Source organism: Nerophis ophidion, linkage group LG28, assembly GCF_033978795.1.
Source record: "Nerophis ophidion isolate RoL-2023_Sa linkage group LG28, RoL_Noph_v1.0, whole genome shotgun sequence".
Taxonomy (NCBI): domain Eukaryota; kingdom Metazoa; phylum Chordata; class Actinopteri; order Syngnathiformes; family Syngnathidae; genus Nerophis; species Nerophis ophidion.
Window position 1 is genome coordinate 16,073,927 of NC_084638.1, and position 16,519 is coordinate 16,090,445.

The following is a 16,519-nucleotide window of genomic DNA, read 5'->3' on the forward strand; positions in this document are numbered from 1 at the left end:
GTGTGTAACACCATCTTGTAATCATGATTCTGACATTTATAAATTAAGGGGAACATTATCACCAGACCTATGTAAGCATCAATATATAACTTGATGTTGCAGAAAAAAGTCCATATGTTTTTTTAACCGATTTCCGAACTCTAAAAGGGTGAATTTGACAATCTAGGCACCTTTCAATTGTTCGCTGTCGGAGCGATGACCTTTCACCCGTGACATCACAATGGTAAGCAATCCACCATTTTTTTCTCAAACACATTACACACACAAGTCAAATTAGCTCTGTTATTTTCCGTTTTTTCGAATGTTTTCTGTACCTTGGAGACATCGTGCCTCGTCTGTGTGTTGTCGGAGGGTGTAACAACACGGTCAGGGACGGATTCAAGTTGATTTACGTGGAGTGTGCATCGATTAGCACGGCATGCTAAGCGATGCTAACATGCTATTTATGCTAGCTGTATGTACATATTGCATCATTATGCCTCATTTGTAGCTATATTTGCATCTAATCTTTCCCTCCACCCACATTTAATGCCAAACAAACACATACCAATCGACGTTTTTAAGTTGCACCAGTGTCAAAAGATGCAAAAGTCCCTCGTTTGGTCTGCACAATTTACCGGCGATGATACGACAGACATGGCACAGACAGGAGTGGATATCCTGCGACACTCAAAGCAGATGCATTTCCAACGATAAAGTCAACGAAATCACAAAGGTGAGTTTTGTTGATGTTATTGACTTATGTGCCAATCAGACATATTTGGTCGCAGCATGACTGCCAGCTAATTGATGCTAACATGCTATTTAGGCTAGCTGTATGTACATTTATAACTATATTTGCATCCAGCCTTTCTCTCCACCCACATTTAATGCCAAACAAACACTTACCAATCGACGGATTTAAGTTGCTCCAGTGGTCAAAAGATGCAATTGTTGGTTAGAAAGCGATCGCCGAATAGCTTCAATAGCTATTCGCTCAATAGCTTCAGTTTCTTCTTCAATGTCGTTCTCGCTATCTGCCTCCACACTCCAACCACCCGTTTCAATACATGTGTAATCTGTTGAATCATTTAAGCCGCTGAAATCCGAGTCTGAATCCGAGCTAATGTCGCTATATCTTGCTGTTCTATCCACCATATTTGTTTGTATTGGCATCACTATATGACGTCACAGGAAAATGGACGGTGGATTTACAGATAGCGAAATTCAGGCACTTTTAAGCCTTATTTCGGGATATTCCATGATGGGTAAAATTTTGGAAAAAAAAAAATAAGCCACTGGGAACTGATTTGTATTGGTCTTAACCCATCTGAAATTGTGATAATGTTCCCCTTTAAACACTTCAGGTTAGTGCTTTTATTTCAGTCAAGTACATGAGTTAATATACACATTTGTGTACTTTAAAATAAACAGTAGTAAAGGCTGATCTCCTCCATGTACTGGTGACCTCTGACTCCTTTCTCTTTTCCTTTTGTTTTATCTTCCACACCAGCATACATGCAAAAGAGTTCCAGTTTTGTAAACAGTAAGAAAATTGTGTGAAAAAAATAATCTGGTACATGCCTATATCAAAGTACATGTGTGCAACACCAAGGTACATACCTATATCAAAGTACATGTGTGTAACACCAAGGTACATGCCTATATCAAAGTACATGTGTGTAACACCAAGGTACATGCCTATATCAAAGTACATGTGTAACACCAAGGTACATGCCTATATCAAAGTACATGTGTGTAACACCAAGGTACATGCCTATATCAAAGTACATGTGTGTAACACCAAGGTACATGCCTATATCAAAGTACATGTGTGTAACACCAAGGTACATGCCTATATCAAAGTACATGTGTGTAACACCAAGGTATATGCCCATATCAAAGTACATGTGTAACACCAAGGTACATGCCTATATCAAAGTACACGTGTGTAACACCAAGGTACATGCCTATATCAAAGTACATGTGTAACACCAAGGTACATGCCTATATAAAAGTACATGTGTGTAACACCAAGGTACATGCCTATATCAAAGTACATGTGTGTAACACCAAGGTACATGCCCATATCAAAGTACATGTGTAACACCAAGGTACATGCCTATATCAAAGTACATGTGTGTAACACCAAGGTACATGCCTATGTCAAAGTACATGTGTGTAACACCAAGGTACATGCCTATATAAAAGTACATGTGTGTAACACCAAGGCACATGCCTATATCAAAGTACATGTGTAACACCAAGGTACATGCCTGTATAAAAGTACATGTGTGTAACACCAAGGTACATGACCATATCAAAGTACATGTGTAACACCAAGGTACATGCCTATATCAAAGTACATGTGTGTAACACCAAGGTACATGCCTATATCCAAGTACATGTGTGTAACACCAAGGCACATGCCTATATCAAAGTACATGTGTAACACCAAGGTACATGCCCATATCAAAGTACATGTGTGTAACACCAAGGTACATGCCTATATCAAAGTACATGTTTATCATGCACGGTGCCTTCAGGACCAGTGAACTTTAAAGGCAATCCCAGTTTTATACAGGATATAAGAGTAGAGGTCCATTAGTGTTGCCAACTCCTCAGTGGGGAACGCAGCTATTGGCTGTCCTAGAAGACGACATCGCCTCATTTACATAATCCATTGCAATGGCCTCTGTAGGAGAGAAGAAGAATGTCACGGGAGAGATCAAAAGTGATTAAAAAATAAGTTTGATTCAAACTGGAAATAAACTATCTTCTGTTGATTCGTAGTTCTTAAAAATTGGCAGATTTATCAAGAAAGTCAGTGGAGAAAATAGAGCGTAGTGTTTGTGGGATATATTCGCTCACTTTGTAATTCATACATCACATTCACAGCTCAGCAGCCATTGTTTGATCAAACACAACATTATTTAATAAATGTTTTCACTCCTCTATTAGTCCGAAGTATTTGATTGTCACACTTAACTCTTTTTTTCCACTTCATTGATATTTCTAGAAGTACATTTGAAATGTTTCCTCCTAATGCGGCTGCTCCTGGTACATGTGCTGTCATCTTTCCTTCATCAAGATAGCTCAGCTTCACAATGTTGGAATATTGACTGCTGATATTAATATTTTTCTATTGTTTAGAATATTATACTTAATTTTTTCAATTTGCTGAAATGAACAGGATGAAAGTGTCTTTAATTGTCACTACTGAGTGTAAATATATATAATTAAGTATATAATAACCTTCCATTCTTCACTGCTTGATTAAACTCTCATCTTATTTTAATCCAGAGAGAACTTGACCATAAAAAGATGGCTGCACATCAATAAACTGTCACTAAACTTCAATAATACCGAATATATCATTTTTGGATATTGTAAAAATGTAAAACACAAATTATGATGGATAATATTGAAATAAAAAGAGCAAAGGTCATCACATTTTTTAAATATAACATAAAAACTAAGCTGGAAACTACATATAAATCATATAAAGAAAACATTTTAAAAATTGTGTGCAATACTAAATAGAGTAAAATACATACTCACAAATATTAATTACATTTATAGTACCCAACTTTAGTTGAAGCATTCATTGTTTATTGCATAAAGGTATGGGGACATACATACAAAACAATCACACAGCAATATTCATATTACACACGAGAGTAATAAAGATAATAGAATGGATTCTAGAGACCCAACAAATGATTCACAAAGTCACACATTTTAAAAGTAAAGGATCTTGTATAAAAGACAACTGCTCAAATGATGTATAAAGTAAATAATAAAATGCTTCCAGAAGTGGTCCAGAAGATGTTTCAGATGTGAACCATTAATTATGAACTAAGAGGGATTCATGTGTACTCAAAAGCAAAGGCATGAACACATGTAGAACAAATATGTATATCATATAAAGGAGTTCATCTATACAATCATCTACAATTAGAAATTAAAATATGCAACACTTCATTATTTCAATAAACATACATAAAAACACTAAAATTAATAAGTATAAAAGTGAATTATGAATATCTACACATAAAATGTTTATTGCATGCACCATATTTTATGGACTGTTTATTTTCACCCTTCCAGTCTAATTGTCCTGTTCATTTTTAAAGTACACAAATGTGTATATAAACATGTACTTGACTGAAATAAAAGCACTGACCTGAAGTATCAAATCTATCAATGTTAGAATCATAATAACATGATTGTGTTACACACACAACAATGATGTCACACGTGTTATATGTGCTGATGATAGAAAGTCCAAATTAAAGTTTTGACAGTTTATTTCAAATCCTGCAGTTTCATTTGCTGCTGCTGTTCTCACCAGCACACTTGTGTTTCTTACACTGGTACTTAGAAGAGAATCTTTCACCACACACACTGCAACTCAACACTTTCTGTCCTGGGTGTCTTCTCATGTGTGCTGTAAGAGCTTCTCGCTGGCAAAAGTGTTTGTTGCAGCTTAAACAGGAGTAGGGTTTTTCACCAGTGTGTGTTCCCATGTGTCGTTTTAGATGATGTTTTTGTATAAAACGTTTACCACATACTGAACATATAAAAGGTTTTTCACCAGTGTGTGTTTTTGTGTGTTGTATCAAATATGGCTTCCGGGAGAATCCTTTACTGCAAATTGAGCATATGAATGGTTTTTCACCAGTGTGTATTCTCGTGTGTGATTTTAACTCTTGATTTCTTAGAAAACTTTTACCACATTCTAAGCAGGAAAAACGTTTTTCACCATTGTGTATTCTCACGTGTGCTTTGAAATTGTGATTTTGAATAAAATCTTTACCGCAGATTGAACATGAAAAAGGTTTTTCTCCAGTGTGTGTTCTCATGTGTGCTTTGAAATGGTGCCTTTGAGTAAAATCTTTACCGCAGATTGAACATGAAAAAGGTTTTTCTCCAGTGTGCGTTCTCATGTGTGCTTTGAAATGGTGCTTTCGAGTAAAATCTTTACCGCAGATTGAACATGAAAAAGGTTTTTCTCCAGTGTGTGTTCTCATGTGTGCTTTTAAACTTTTATTTATTCCAAAACTTTTACCACATTCTGAACATAAAAAAGGTTTTTCTCCAGTATGTATTTTCATATGTTCTTTCAGCGTGCCTTTTAGTCTAAAATCTCTACCACAATATGAGCAAGAATAAGGTTTCTCTCCGGTGTGTGTACTCATGTGACTTTTCAGACCACAACGGTATTTAAAGGTTTTGTCACAGAGAGAACATGTGAAGTGAGTGTTGTCAGTGTGACATGTCTTATCATCTTTAGAGTCTTCATCATCAGTGTCAGGAGAGTGTGACGTTGTGTCCTCACTATCTGATAGTGGAGCTAAGAGCTTGTCTGCTTGTGATCCTCCACAGTTGTCTCCATCAGCTTCTGTTATGTGTTGTGTTGAGCTGCTGCTTGGAGGCTCCCCCCCTCCCCTCTCCTCACTTTCACCTTTGACCTCATCATCTTCACTCTTCACATGGACACCAATCACTGGCATCTTGGTGACATCAACCTTCTCCAACCATTTAAGATTCTCTCCCTCTTGACTGATGCTGTGTTCCTCTTTTTCCTCTTTGGTGTGAGGGGTCTGTGACTCCTTTTCTTCCTCTTTAATGTGAGGGGTCAGTGGGTCCTCCTCTTCCTCTTTAATGTGAGGGATCAGTGGGTCTTCCTCTTTGATGTGAAGTCTCAGTGGGTCATTCTCTTCCTCGATGTGAGGGCTCAGTGAATCCACCACTTCCTCTTTAAAATGGGGTGTCAGTGGGTCATCCTCTTCTTTTTTACAATGGGGGATCGGTGGGCCCTCCTCTTCCTCCTTAAAATGGGGGATCAGTGGGTGTCCCTCTTCATTTTCAATGGGGGAGGGCTGTGGCTCCATCCTGAAGCTCCACTTCTGTTGCTCAGGGAGAATATGTTCTTCACAGACGTCTGCAGGACACAAGAAGACAAACATGTTTTAGAAACATCCAGCTGTGCTCAGTCACACGATGCATTCAGTACTTTTACATGCACTCAGGAAAAACAAGTTATCGTATGAACTGTCTTGAAATCCCATTGACGTACAGACATGCTGCTCTTTACAACTTTATTCACAGGAAAAAAAAAAAACAGGACAACAGGACTTTTTACTATGGATGAACGTAATGGTTTAAAATTCATTTTGTGATATATTATTTCATATTGAAATACTAATAGAACCATTTTAAAACAGGCTACATAGGCTCCCAATTTAGTTGCTGAAATATACAGTAAAGTATTACATCATTTCCAGTATTATTTTCTCAAAGAAAGTAACTAAATATTAACAATAAATAAACAAGTACACTAATAATAATTTTTTCGGCAAAATAGTACCATTAGAAATGACACCATATGTTACTGCACATGTTAGCAGTCAAATTAGGAGCCTTTGTAACCTATTTTGAGATTATTCTATTATCATTCATATACGGCAGAGTCTGCGAAAACTGAAAATTCCACAAAACGAGTGTGAGTCTGAAGGACGACGGGGTCCGTGAAAACTGAAAATTCCGTAAAACGAGTATGAAAGGTGTGAACATGGGAGTGTGTGGGGGTGTACTCTGTACTAAAAGTTGTGAGAAACAAATAGTGGGTTATTGTGGAATCTCTAGGCAAGACACATCCACTGGTGGGAAAACCCCAGTAGAAGCGACGTGTACCACAATAACAAATTCAACCACCATCTTACAACAAAGACCAAAATAATCCTTATGAATTTGGCTCTGTAGAGGACAACGGATTACTCTATATTCTCAAAATGGGAAAAGGTACAAGTAAACTAAAAGTTAGTCCAAAAGATGAATTAAAATGTGAAGATTGGAACGCAGTAGAAAAAACAAACCGAGACTTACTGAAATTTCTCGATGACTTTAGTTCAAAACATGAATTTACCAAATGCCTCAAACTCAAACCTGAAATGGTCCAGAAAGCAAGGGGTAGTGTAATCGCCAAAACCTAAAACGTCAACTCGAGACTATAATCCTGACAATGGAGAATTATGTCCATTAATTGAAGGGGCTTATCCACGTGCAGGAAAACAAAGACACTGTTAGTACACAGGACATGGACATTGGTAGATGCTAAAAAAGCATTAGAAGAGGTAACACCATAAACCGAGGACATAACACAGTTCCTCGAGGGAATGGAAAACCTCCACAGATCCTATCACCTTAACGGGATAGACACACAGACTACCCGGATGACTGCATTGGGGCCGAAATGGGACCAAGTAAGAGGCAATTGGGACCCCATTAGACTAGACATGCAAGACGGAAGAAGAATACCATTAGAGCATGACCATGACAACCTAAGAAATAGAGTACAAGACCTAATGGCACGAGTTGAACAAAGGTTCCAAAAGAAAGCAAATTACACTAAATTGGCAAGCACAAAAATAGATGAAGAAACATTTGAAGATTATAAACCAAGACTGGAAAAAAACATTTAAAGGGGAACATTATCACAATTTCAAAAGGGTTAAAAACAATAAAAATCAGTTCCCAGTGGCTTGTTGTTTTAGAAGTTTTTTTCAAAATTTTACCGGTCCCGGAATATCCCTAAAAAAGCTTTAAAGTGCTTGATTTTCGCTAATTGCGATGCGACTATCCATTTCCCTATGACGTCATACAGTGCTGCCAATGTAAACAAACAATGGCAGATACCACAACAAGATACAGCGACATTAGCTCGGATTCAGACTCGGATTTCAGCGGTTTAAGCGATTCAACAGATTACGCATGTATTGAAACAGATGGTTGGAGTATGAAAGTATTGAAGAAGAAACTGAAGCTATTGAGCGAATAGCTATTGACGCTATTCATAGCCATAGCATGGCCGAATAGCTGTGTTAGCATCGCCGGTAAAATGTGCGGACCAAACGATCAGGACTGTCGCATCTCTTGACACTGGAGCAATTTAAATCCGTCGATTGGTAAGTGTTTTTTTCGCATTAAATGTGGGTGGAAGGAAACGTAATGTAGTTGCAAATGCATCTGCAGGTTATCCATACATCTCTGTGCCATGTCTGCTTTAGCACAGCCGGTAAATAGCATGTTAGCATCAATTAGCTGGCAGTCAACATCAACAAAACTCACCTTTGTGATTTTGTTGACGTTATCGTTGCAAATGCATCTGCAGGTTATCCATACATCTCTGTTCCATGTCTGCTTTAGCACCGCCGGTAAATAGCATGTTAGCATCAATTAGCATAGAATGTTCGCATCGATTAGCTGGCAGTCACGCCACAATCAAATATGTCTGATTAGCACATAAGTCAACATCAACAAAACTCACCTTTCTGATTTTGTTGACTTTATCGTTGCAAATGCATCTGCAGGTTATCCATACATCTCTGTGCCATGTAAAATGTGGAGGCACTCCGGTACATTCAATGGGGGTCTGGCGGCAGACACTTTCGCATCTTCGGGCCAGAGGTGCAACTTGAATCCCTCCCTGTTAGTGTTGTTACACCCTCCAACAACACACTGACGAGGCATGATGTCTTCAAGGTTCCAAAAAATAGTCGAAAATAACAGAGCTGAGACCCGGTGTTTGTAATGTGTTGAAAATGAAAATGGCGCCTGTATTACCTCAGAAATGTCACGTTCTGACGTCATTACCACATGAGCGATAAACAGAAAGGCGTTTGATTCGCCAAAATTCACCCATTTAGAGTTCGGAAATCGGTTAAAAAAATATATGGTCTTTTTTCTGCACCATCAAGGTATATATTGATGCTTACATAAGTCCGGTGATAATGTTCCCCTTTAAACAACACAGTGGACTAAATGAAACTGCTGATCCACAAGGACCCTACCAACAACAACTAAAAAACATTCTGCATGCAAACTCCAGACAAGCCATACATGAGTGGGTAAGTGGGTGAACAAACATTACATTGGATTCCCCACATGAACATTGGATGAATACATAAATCATGCATTACATGCAGAACAAAGTTACAAACAGAAATAAAGCCAAAGCAGGCACTGACACATTCCACCACAAGGAGGAATATAGTGAAATATTTTACAACCAAAATAGAGGACATGGTAGAGGACAGTTTAGAGGACAAGGACGACCAGGTCGAGGGGGAAGAAACTTAGGTAGAGGACAACAACAACAACAGCAGTTACACCCTACTGCATGTTGGTGCTGCGGAAAAGAAGGAAATTTGGCACGAGACTGTCCTGAGAGGAAATACAACAACTCGGGTTACTCAGCATGACTAGGTCAGGAGAAGCCCACATCTCCAAAGGCCAAGACAAAAGACAAAGGAAATGACCAGTGTAATCATGAGGACATACTAAGTTATGAAAACCTAGATGAGCAAACAGTAAGTAAACCGGAAATAATAATCGAAGTAAATGGCAGAGAAATCTAATTTCTGTGTGACACTGGAGCTTGTAGAACTACATGTAGAGAACATTTTCCAGGAATAAAACTAAGTGGAAACAACATTTCTGCAAGAGCAGCAAGTGGTGAAATTGTGAGAGTAGCAGAAACAGAAAAAGTATGGTTGAGAGACCCATTAGGGAACACGTGTAACATGTCAATCATAAGTTTCCCAGACTGTCCAGTAAACCTACTAGGACGAGACGTGATGACTGTATTCGGATAAGTGATAGTATCAGATTATGAAGAAGGAATGACGGTTAAAAGACGGCACCAATTAGAGAAAGGAGACTGTACTCCCTAGTTTTGACAAATACACCTCCGTTAAACACAGCAACAGCGTTGGTAAATGAAAAAAGAAACATGTGACAATAGAAGACAGCATGAACGTTGATGAATCACATGTGACCATGTGGTACAGAGATGGACCAGATTTTGGCTATCAAAAGAAATTAGAGAAAGAGACTCCAACAAAAGTAACACTGACACATCTGTACAGTGACGGGGAAGCAGCAGCTGCAGTGGTTGTAAAGCTACCTGCATCCATGTCTGCCCTGTTCAGAATGTATAATGCACCACATATACTGTATCACTGTACAATGATTATAACATGAAATGGAACGATGTAGGAGCATTAGTAACGAAAGGACAATATCTGACTAATTGTGAAAAGACCTCAGACAAAACATGGGTAAATAGAGAAACTGAAATGACAGAAAAAAAGTCTGTTCTGGACTGTAACTCTACAAAGTGGAGTACATCTGGAACCCGACGCAAAACACTGATATCAGCTGCTGACTGAAGCTGAATAAATATTTGTAGACCAAATACCAAAAAAATGATGGTCAAAAGGACCTACCGATGTGGGCAAAATTAATCATTTACAACCAGTACAAATCAGACCAAAAACAGAATATGGACCATGCATAAAACAATATCCACTAAAATGAATGACTGAATGAATGAATGAATGAATGAATGATCTTTATTGTCATTCTGCATGTACAGGTCCAACAAAATTTACAGTGGGGCAAAAAAGTATTTAGTCAGCCACCGATTGTGCAAGTTCTCCCACTTAAAATGATGACAGAGGTCTGTAATTTTCATCATAGGTACACTTCAACTGTGAGAGACAAAATGTGAAAAAAAAATCCAGGAATTCACATTGTAGGAATTGTAAAGAATTGATTTGTAAATTATGGTGGAAAATAAGTATTTGGTCAACCATTGAAAGCTCTCACTGATGGAAGGAGGTTTTGGCTCAAAATCTCCAATACATGGCCCCATGCATTATTATTTTTTTTCACATTCCGACTCTCACTGATCCGGAAAGCCGGCCAAACTATTGGCTCGCAGTTGGAGGCGTTTATATCAGTGAGGGACAAGAGGACACTGGACAAACTGCTGGCCATCATGGACAATCCTTCCCACCCACTCCACCAGACAATTGAGGGACAGCGGAGTTCATACTCCAACAGGCTCCTTCAGCTTCCTTCCCGCACTGTGCGATTCAAGAACTCCTTAATTCCACATTCCATCCAGCTGTATAATCACTCCCCATACAGCAACACATAATATCCGCCTATTACCTGACACCTTCTATGTCAGCTACTTCTCTTTGTTGTTAATGTCTATATTCCATTTTCTGCTGGACTTACTCTCTTTTTTATGCTGGGGCTGCCAAATATACTGTGATAGTGTACATAGCATTTGGTATATATTGTATATATGTTATAGACATATCTGTACATATTATATACTGTACACATGATAAGTATATATTGTTTATATTCGCAGATATGTTATATTTTACATTGCTATACCTAGTCTATTTATACCTGCATTGCCCCTTCCATCCTTACACTTTCCATCATTGTAACTAAGCTACTGTGTTGAACGATTTCCCTTGTGGATCATTAAAGTTTGTCTAAGTCTAAGTCTAAGTCACAGTTGAAGTGTACCTACAGTATGATGAAAATTACATTTTAAGTCGGAGAACTTGCACAATCGGTGGCTGACTAAATACTTTTTTGCCCCATTGTAGGTTGCTTCCCTGAGGTGCTTTGCATTTCAAAAAAGAAGAAACCACACAATTTACAGAAACAACACAATATACACAATATGCAATATAGAATATGGCCTAAGACCACTCTAAGAGGCAATGTAAAAAAACAAGACAATAAAAAATATAAAGTGACTAGTAAAACTGACTAGAGAGGAGTAATACTGATTCCCAGTGTGCTGAGGGGGTGGGAGTCAGTATTTCCTACCTCCTATGCTGTGCAGGCTTTTTATTGTGGATTAAATATGTAAATAAATATGGTAAATATTGTCCAGTTGGCATGTAACCACTGATTGCAGTCCCAGATCGTGATTGACATGAGGGAGTTTTTATTTTTATTTAATTTAATTTTATTTATTGTTTTTTTTTTTTAGATTCCAGCTGCGTTTAGTGCAGTTATGGCCCGGGGGTAGAAACTGTTCTTGAGTCTATTTGTGCGGTTTCGCATGGTTCTGAAACCTCTGCCGGAAGACAGCCGTTCGAAGTGGCTGTTGCCGGGGTGGTATGGGTCCTTGAGTATGTTGGGTGCCTTCTTCAGGCAGAAAGAGTTGTACAGTTCTTCTAGGGAGGGGAGGGGGCACCCGATGATTTTTTGGGTCGAGTTGACGACCCTTTAGAGAGCTTTCCTATCTGCTGCTGTGCAGCTGCAGAACCATATGCAGATGCAGTATGTGAGCTGCAGAACCATATGCAGATGCAGTATGTGAGGATGCTCTCCACAGAACAGCGGTAGAAGGACACCAGCAGATCCTGTCTCAGGATATAGTGGTGTAGCTCCACTGGTGTAAAACCGGATGCATTAGAAGGAATAAAACCTGTAATAGAAGATCTAATAAAGCAGGAGTTATAATAGAATGTGAGGACTCACCACGTAATACCCCAATATTTCCTATTAAAAAGCAACCAAACTCAGTGGGATGGCGAATGGTACAAGACTTACGAGCGATGAATAATGCAGTAATACAACGTGCACCATGTGTACCAGATCCATACACATTGTTGAACAGTCTAAGAACGGATGAGACACATTTCACAGTGATTGATATCAGTAATAAATTATTCTCGATACCAATATATAAAGAAAGTAAATTTGATTTGCATTTACTTATGAAGGGAAAAGATATACCTATACAAGACTACCTCAAGGGTATACGGAAAGTCTGACAATCTATTCACAAGCCATGCATGCAAGCATGTCTTAATTTGACCCTCCAGGAGGAAGTCAAGTCCTGATGTACAAAAGACTGTGTCATTGAGTTGCTTGAGTGTAGTTCACTTTTACGACACTGGAGGGGGCATTGAACACATCACTATATCAGCAAGCTCTGAAAGTTAAGGTGAACTTCGATGTCATTTGTTTAATTGACAGTGTGCGTCAATACAAAGTGAGTTACTTTATATACACTTCAATATAACCTGTTTTGTGCTTAAAACTATATTGCAACTCATTTGGTCAGTTTTATTGTTGTCTAATGGCTGTTTGGCATCAGGTTCACAAGCTAACTGCTAGCTAAATATCATACCCTGATTGGGGCCTGTTTGTAGCATTGGACATGTTTGTTAGCCCCAATTGACAATTTAGAATTATTGTTGTGATGCTATTTACATTCTAGTAATTATTACATTACTTAGGGCTGGGATGTTCAAATTCTGTGGATTTATGTAAACTGTGTATACACAGCTAAGTAATGTATATTTAACAGCCATGTTGCATGCTTGTGCCTATATTCAATTGTATTGTGGTCACTTTAGTTAATTTACAATAATTGTATTTGTTTGTTTAGGAAACCACACACATACACAAATGCAAACGAACAACTCAATATACAATTGAACCTGCAAATCTGGACTTGGACAATCTATTATTTCTCCTGCACTCACCTGAATGAATAATTGCTGTCCTGACCCGACACCCTGAAGTGATTGCTAATCCATATTTAACCAGTCATAGTCGTCACTACACCTGATATACGTAGATGAGGTATTATTAGCGTCACCGGATCAGAAAACCTGTAGAAAAGATACATTAGCGTTATTAAATCATTTACATAGTGAAGGACACAAAGTAAGCAAAACAAAAGTCCAATTATGCAAAACAGAAGTAAAGTATCTAGGACATTCTCTCAACAAAGATAGTCGCACTATTGTGGAAAGCAGAAAAACAGCAGTACTACTAACACCAAAACCACAAACAAAGAAGCAAATAATGTCATTTCTAGGATAAACTAATTACTGTAGGAGTTGGATACCAAATTACGCTGAAATAGTAGCTCCATTAAGTAAAATAATGCATGACAAATATCTAAAAATGTCAACACCTGTAGAGTGAAATCCAGAAGCTCAAGCAGCATTCTGTGAAATAAAAATAACAGTGTCCAGCAGAACGTTAGCCTTACCAGACTATAGCAAACTGTTCATACAAATGGTAAACTGCAGACGCCAATTTATGACACCCGTGTTGCTACAACAACATGGCGCTAAACAAAGGCCTGTGGCCTACTTCTCATCTAGATTAGATAGTGTAGCACGCGCACTTTCTCCTTATGTGCGAGCTTTAGTGGCCGCATCTATGGCAGTTGATAGCAGTAGTCAAATTGTACTGTTTCACCCCATTGACCCTAAAAGTGCCTCATGCTGTGTCAGCACTATTACTACAAATTAATCTAGCGTTCTTATCGACAGCTAGACACGTATCCTGTATGGCAACGTTACTTTCGCAACCACATCTGACAATAGAGAGATGCACAACACTTAATCCAGCAAATTAATTCCTGACCCAAATGACGGAGAACCACATGACTGTCAACATTTAGCAGAACAAACATCTAAACCCAGACCTGACTTACAAGACCAACCTCTCACGGAGGGAAAAGTACGGATCTGCAGGAAAAGGGGAAGATGGAAAAAATAGAACAGGATGTGCGGTAGGGTTACGTATCGAGTATCGATTGGAACCGGGACCAACTTTTCGATTCTCCCGGAATCCTTCAAAAGTTTAAATTTCGATTCCTAGTTTTGATACCCAGTCCGCCGACCGGAAAAAAAGAATAAGTCCGCCGACCGGAAGAAGAAGCCGCTGAACACCAACGAAGAAGCGCCCACCGCCGGAAGTGTTAGCATAGCCGAGCCTATGTAGCCGAGGAAGTCAGTCAAGCATGGATAGCGGGCGTCGGCGGTCGAAAGTGTGGCTTTGGTTTTACTAAAAAACATGAAATATCGGCAAAATGAAACACGTGCAACAGGACTGTTTCATGCTTAGGAGGGTGCACGTCGAACATGATGAAGCACCTCAGAGTTCACGGAGTACAAATAAATGCGTGTCCCGTCTTCGAAACGCTGCGCCGACCGTCCTCCTGTGTCTCTTCCTCTGGCTCCGGCTCCTACTCCCAGCACCTCGGTGACTGCACTGCAGTCTGAATCCGGTTAGTAAAACAGTATATATGCAATAAATAATGTGTTTTGCGCCAACGTTGAGGCAGCTAACAAATTAGCCCGCATATTTTTTCATAGACAATTTACAACCTGCTAGCCAGGCTCCGCGACGTGCTCAGCGTACTCCGGTCACCGTAGCGCCAATGGGGAAGATGTCGGTACCACAGACGGAAGAGTGCCACAGAAAGGTCACTGCACACAGTCAAAAGACTGCATCCCTTTTCAGAGGTGGAATCTCCAACATTTAGGTTAGTTAAGCAATAACGTTAGAGCTAAGCTAATTGATACTGGGCTAAACAGTAACAGCAACATTACATGTTTGTTTATGTTTGCAGGGATAAGGTGAAAACTCTCCACCCAAACTACATACCACCTTCCAGGGACTACCTGGCAAGAAGAATTGGAATCGAGAATCGTCAGGAATCGGAATCGTTGGAATTCAAACGATACCCAACCCTAATGTGCGGTTGTCACAGCGACCAAAGTGTTGAAAGCTCTCAAATTACCATCAAATCACTCAGCGAAAGCTGCAGAACTAGTGGCACTAACAGAAGCATGTAAATCAATGAAATATCAAAAGGTTACAATAGACGTAGATAACAAATATGCATTCTCAACAGTGCACATATTTGCACAACAGTGGCAAAATAGAGGAATGATAATGTCAACAGGAAAACCTGTAACACATGGAGAACTGTTGAAAAAAAAATTAAAAGCAGTACAGCTACCAGCTAAAATAGCAATATGCAAATGTATGGCACACACCAACTTAACGGACACAGTATCACTCGGAAATGTTTTTGCGGAAAAAACAGCTAAACAGCAGATGAAGAAATACAAGTTTTCAAACTACAAACTAGCGACATGAACAATAATATATGAAAAGAGATGCAGCAACAAAGTCCTCCAAAAGAAAAAGCTCAATGGATAAAAAAAAACAGTGCCACAGTGAACAAGGAAGACATCTGTGTATGTCCAGACAATAAACCAATCTTACCAAAAAATTCTGTATAAGTGGGCACCAGTATTGAGCCACGGTTGTACTCATGTCTCAACCGGAAGGATGGTAACCCTTACACAGAAGCATTACACTACCTATGGTTTTAATTCTTGTTCAAAAAAATGTTTTGTAGGTCATGCATGACCTGTGCGAGGCACAATCCACAAGGGGAATATGCGCCCACAACTAGGCCAATTCCCCAAACCACAACACCCGTTCCAACATCTATGCATGGATTTTATTGAAATAAATAAGATTTAAGGAAAACAGTATTGTCTGGTCATAGTACATGCATTCTCAAAATGGGTAGAAATATTTTCTACAGGAAAAGCAGATGCACTAACAGTAGCAAAAACATTATGAAAATATATAATACCAAGATATGGTATACCTAAAAAACTCTACAGTGACAATGGACCTCATTTTTTAAATCAATTAATCAAGAATATAGGATCATTATTCCACATTAATCTCAAAAACCACTGTGCTTATCATCCACAAAGTGCAGGACTAGTGGAAAGGACAAACGGAACAATTAAAAACAGACTAAAGAAATGTATTAAGAAACAAAACGTCCATGGACACAATGAATAGATTTACTAAAAATGTACAT

General features: G+C 38.8%; 3 protein-coding genes across 4 annotated transcripts in view; 1 reads left to right on the top strand and 2 right to left on the bottom strand.

Annotated features, from left to right (window-relative positions):
• Positions 1-16,519, top strand: part of LOC133545305 (gastrula zinc finger protein XlCGF26.1-like) — a 371,250-nt gene that overhangs the window by 84,706 nt on the left and 270,025 nt on the right. The gene's annotated exons all lie outside the window — the stretch shown is intronic.
• The window catches only part of LOC133545354 (zinc finger protein 33A-like), a 333,514-nt gene that overhangs the window by 57,217 nt on the left and 259,778 nt on the right, over positions 1-16,519 (bottom strand). The gene's annotated exons all lie outside the window — the stretch shown is intronic.
• The window catches only part of LOC133545326 (gastrula zinc finger protein XlCGF57.1-like), a 29,041-nt gene continuing 16,091 nt past the window's right edge, over positions 3,570-16,519 (bottom strand). Inside the window, exons 2-3 of one of the 2 annotated variants that reach the window (XM_061890802.1) lie at positions 13,356-13,484; positions 3,570-5,926 (exon numbers count right to left, since the gene is read on the bottom strand). In XM_061890802.1, the coding sequence (XP_061746786.1) occupies positions 4,308-5,876 (1,569 nt within the window). In that variant the 5' untranslated portion in view covers positions 5,877-5,926; positions 13,356-13,484 and the 3' untranslated portion in view covers positions 3,570-4,307. The remainder of the gene's footprint in view (positions 5,927-13,355; positions 13,485-16,519) is intronic. The other variant, XM_061890801.1, reaches the window with a different exon arrangement.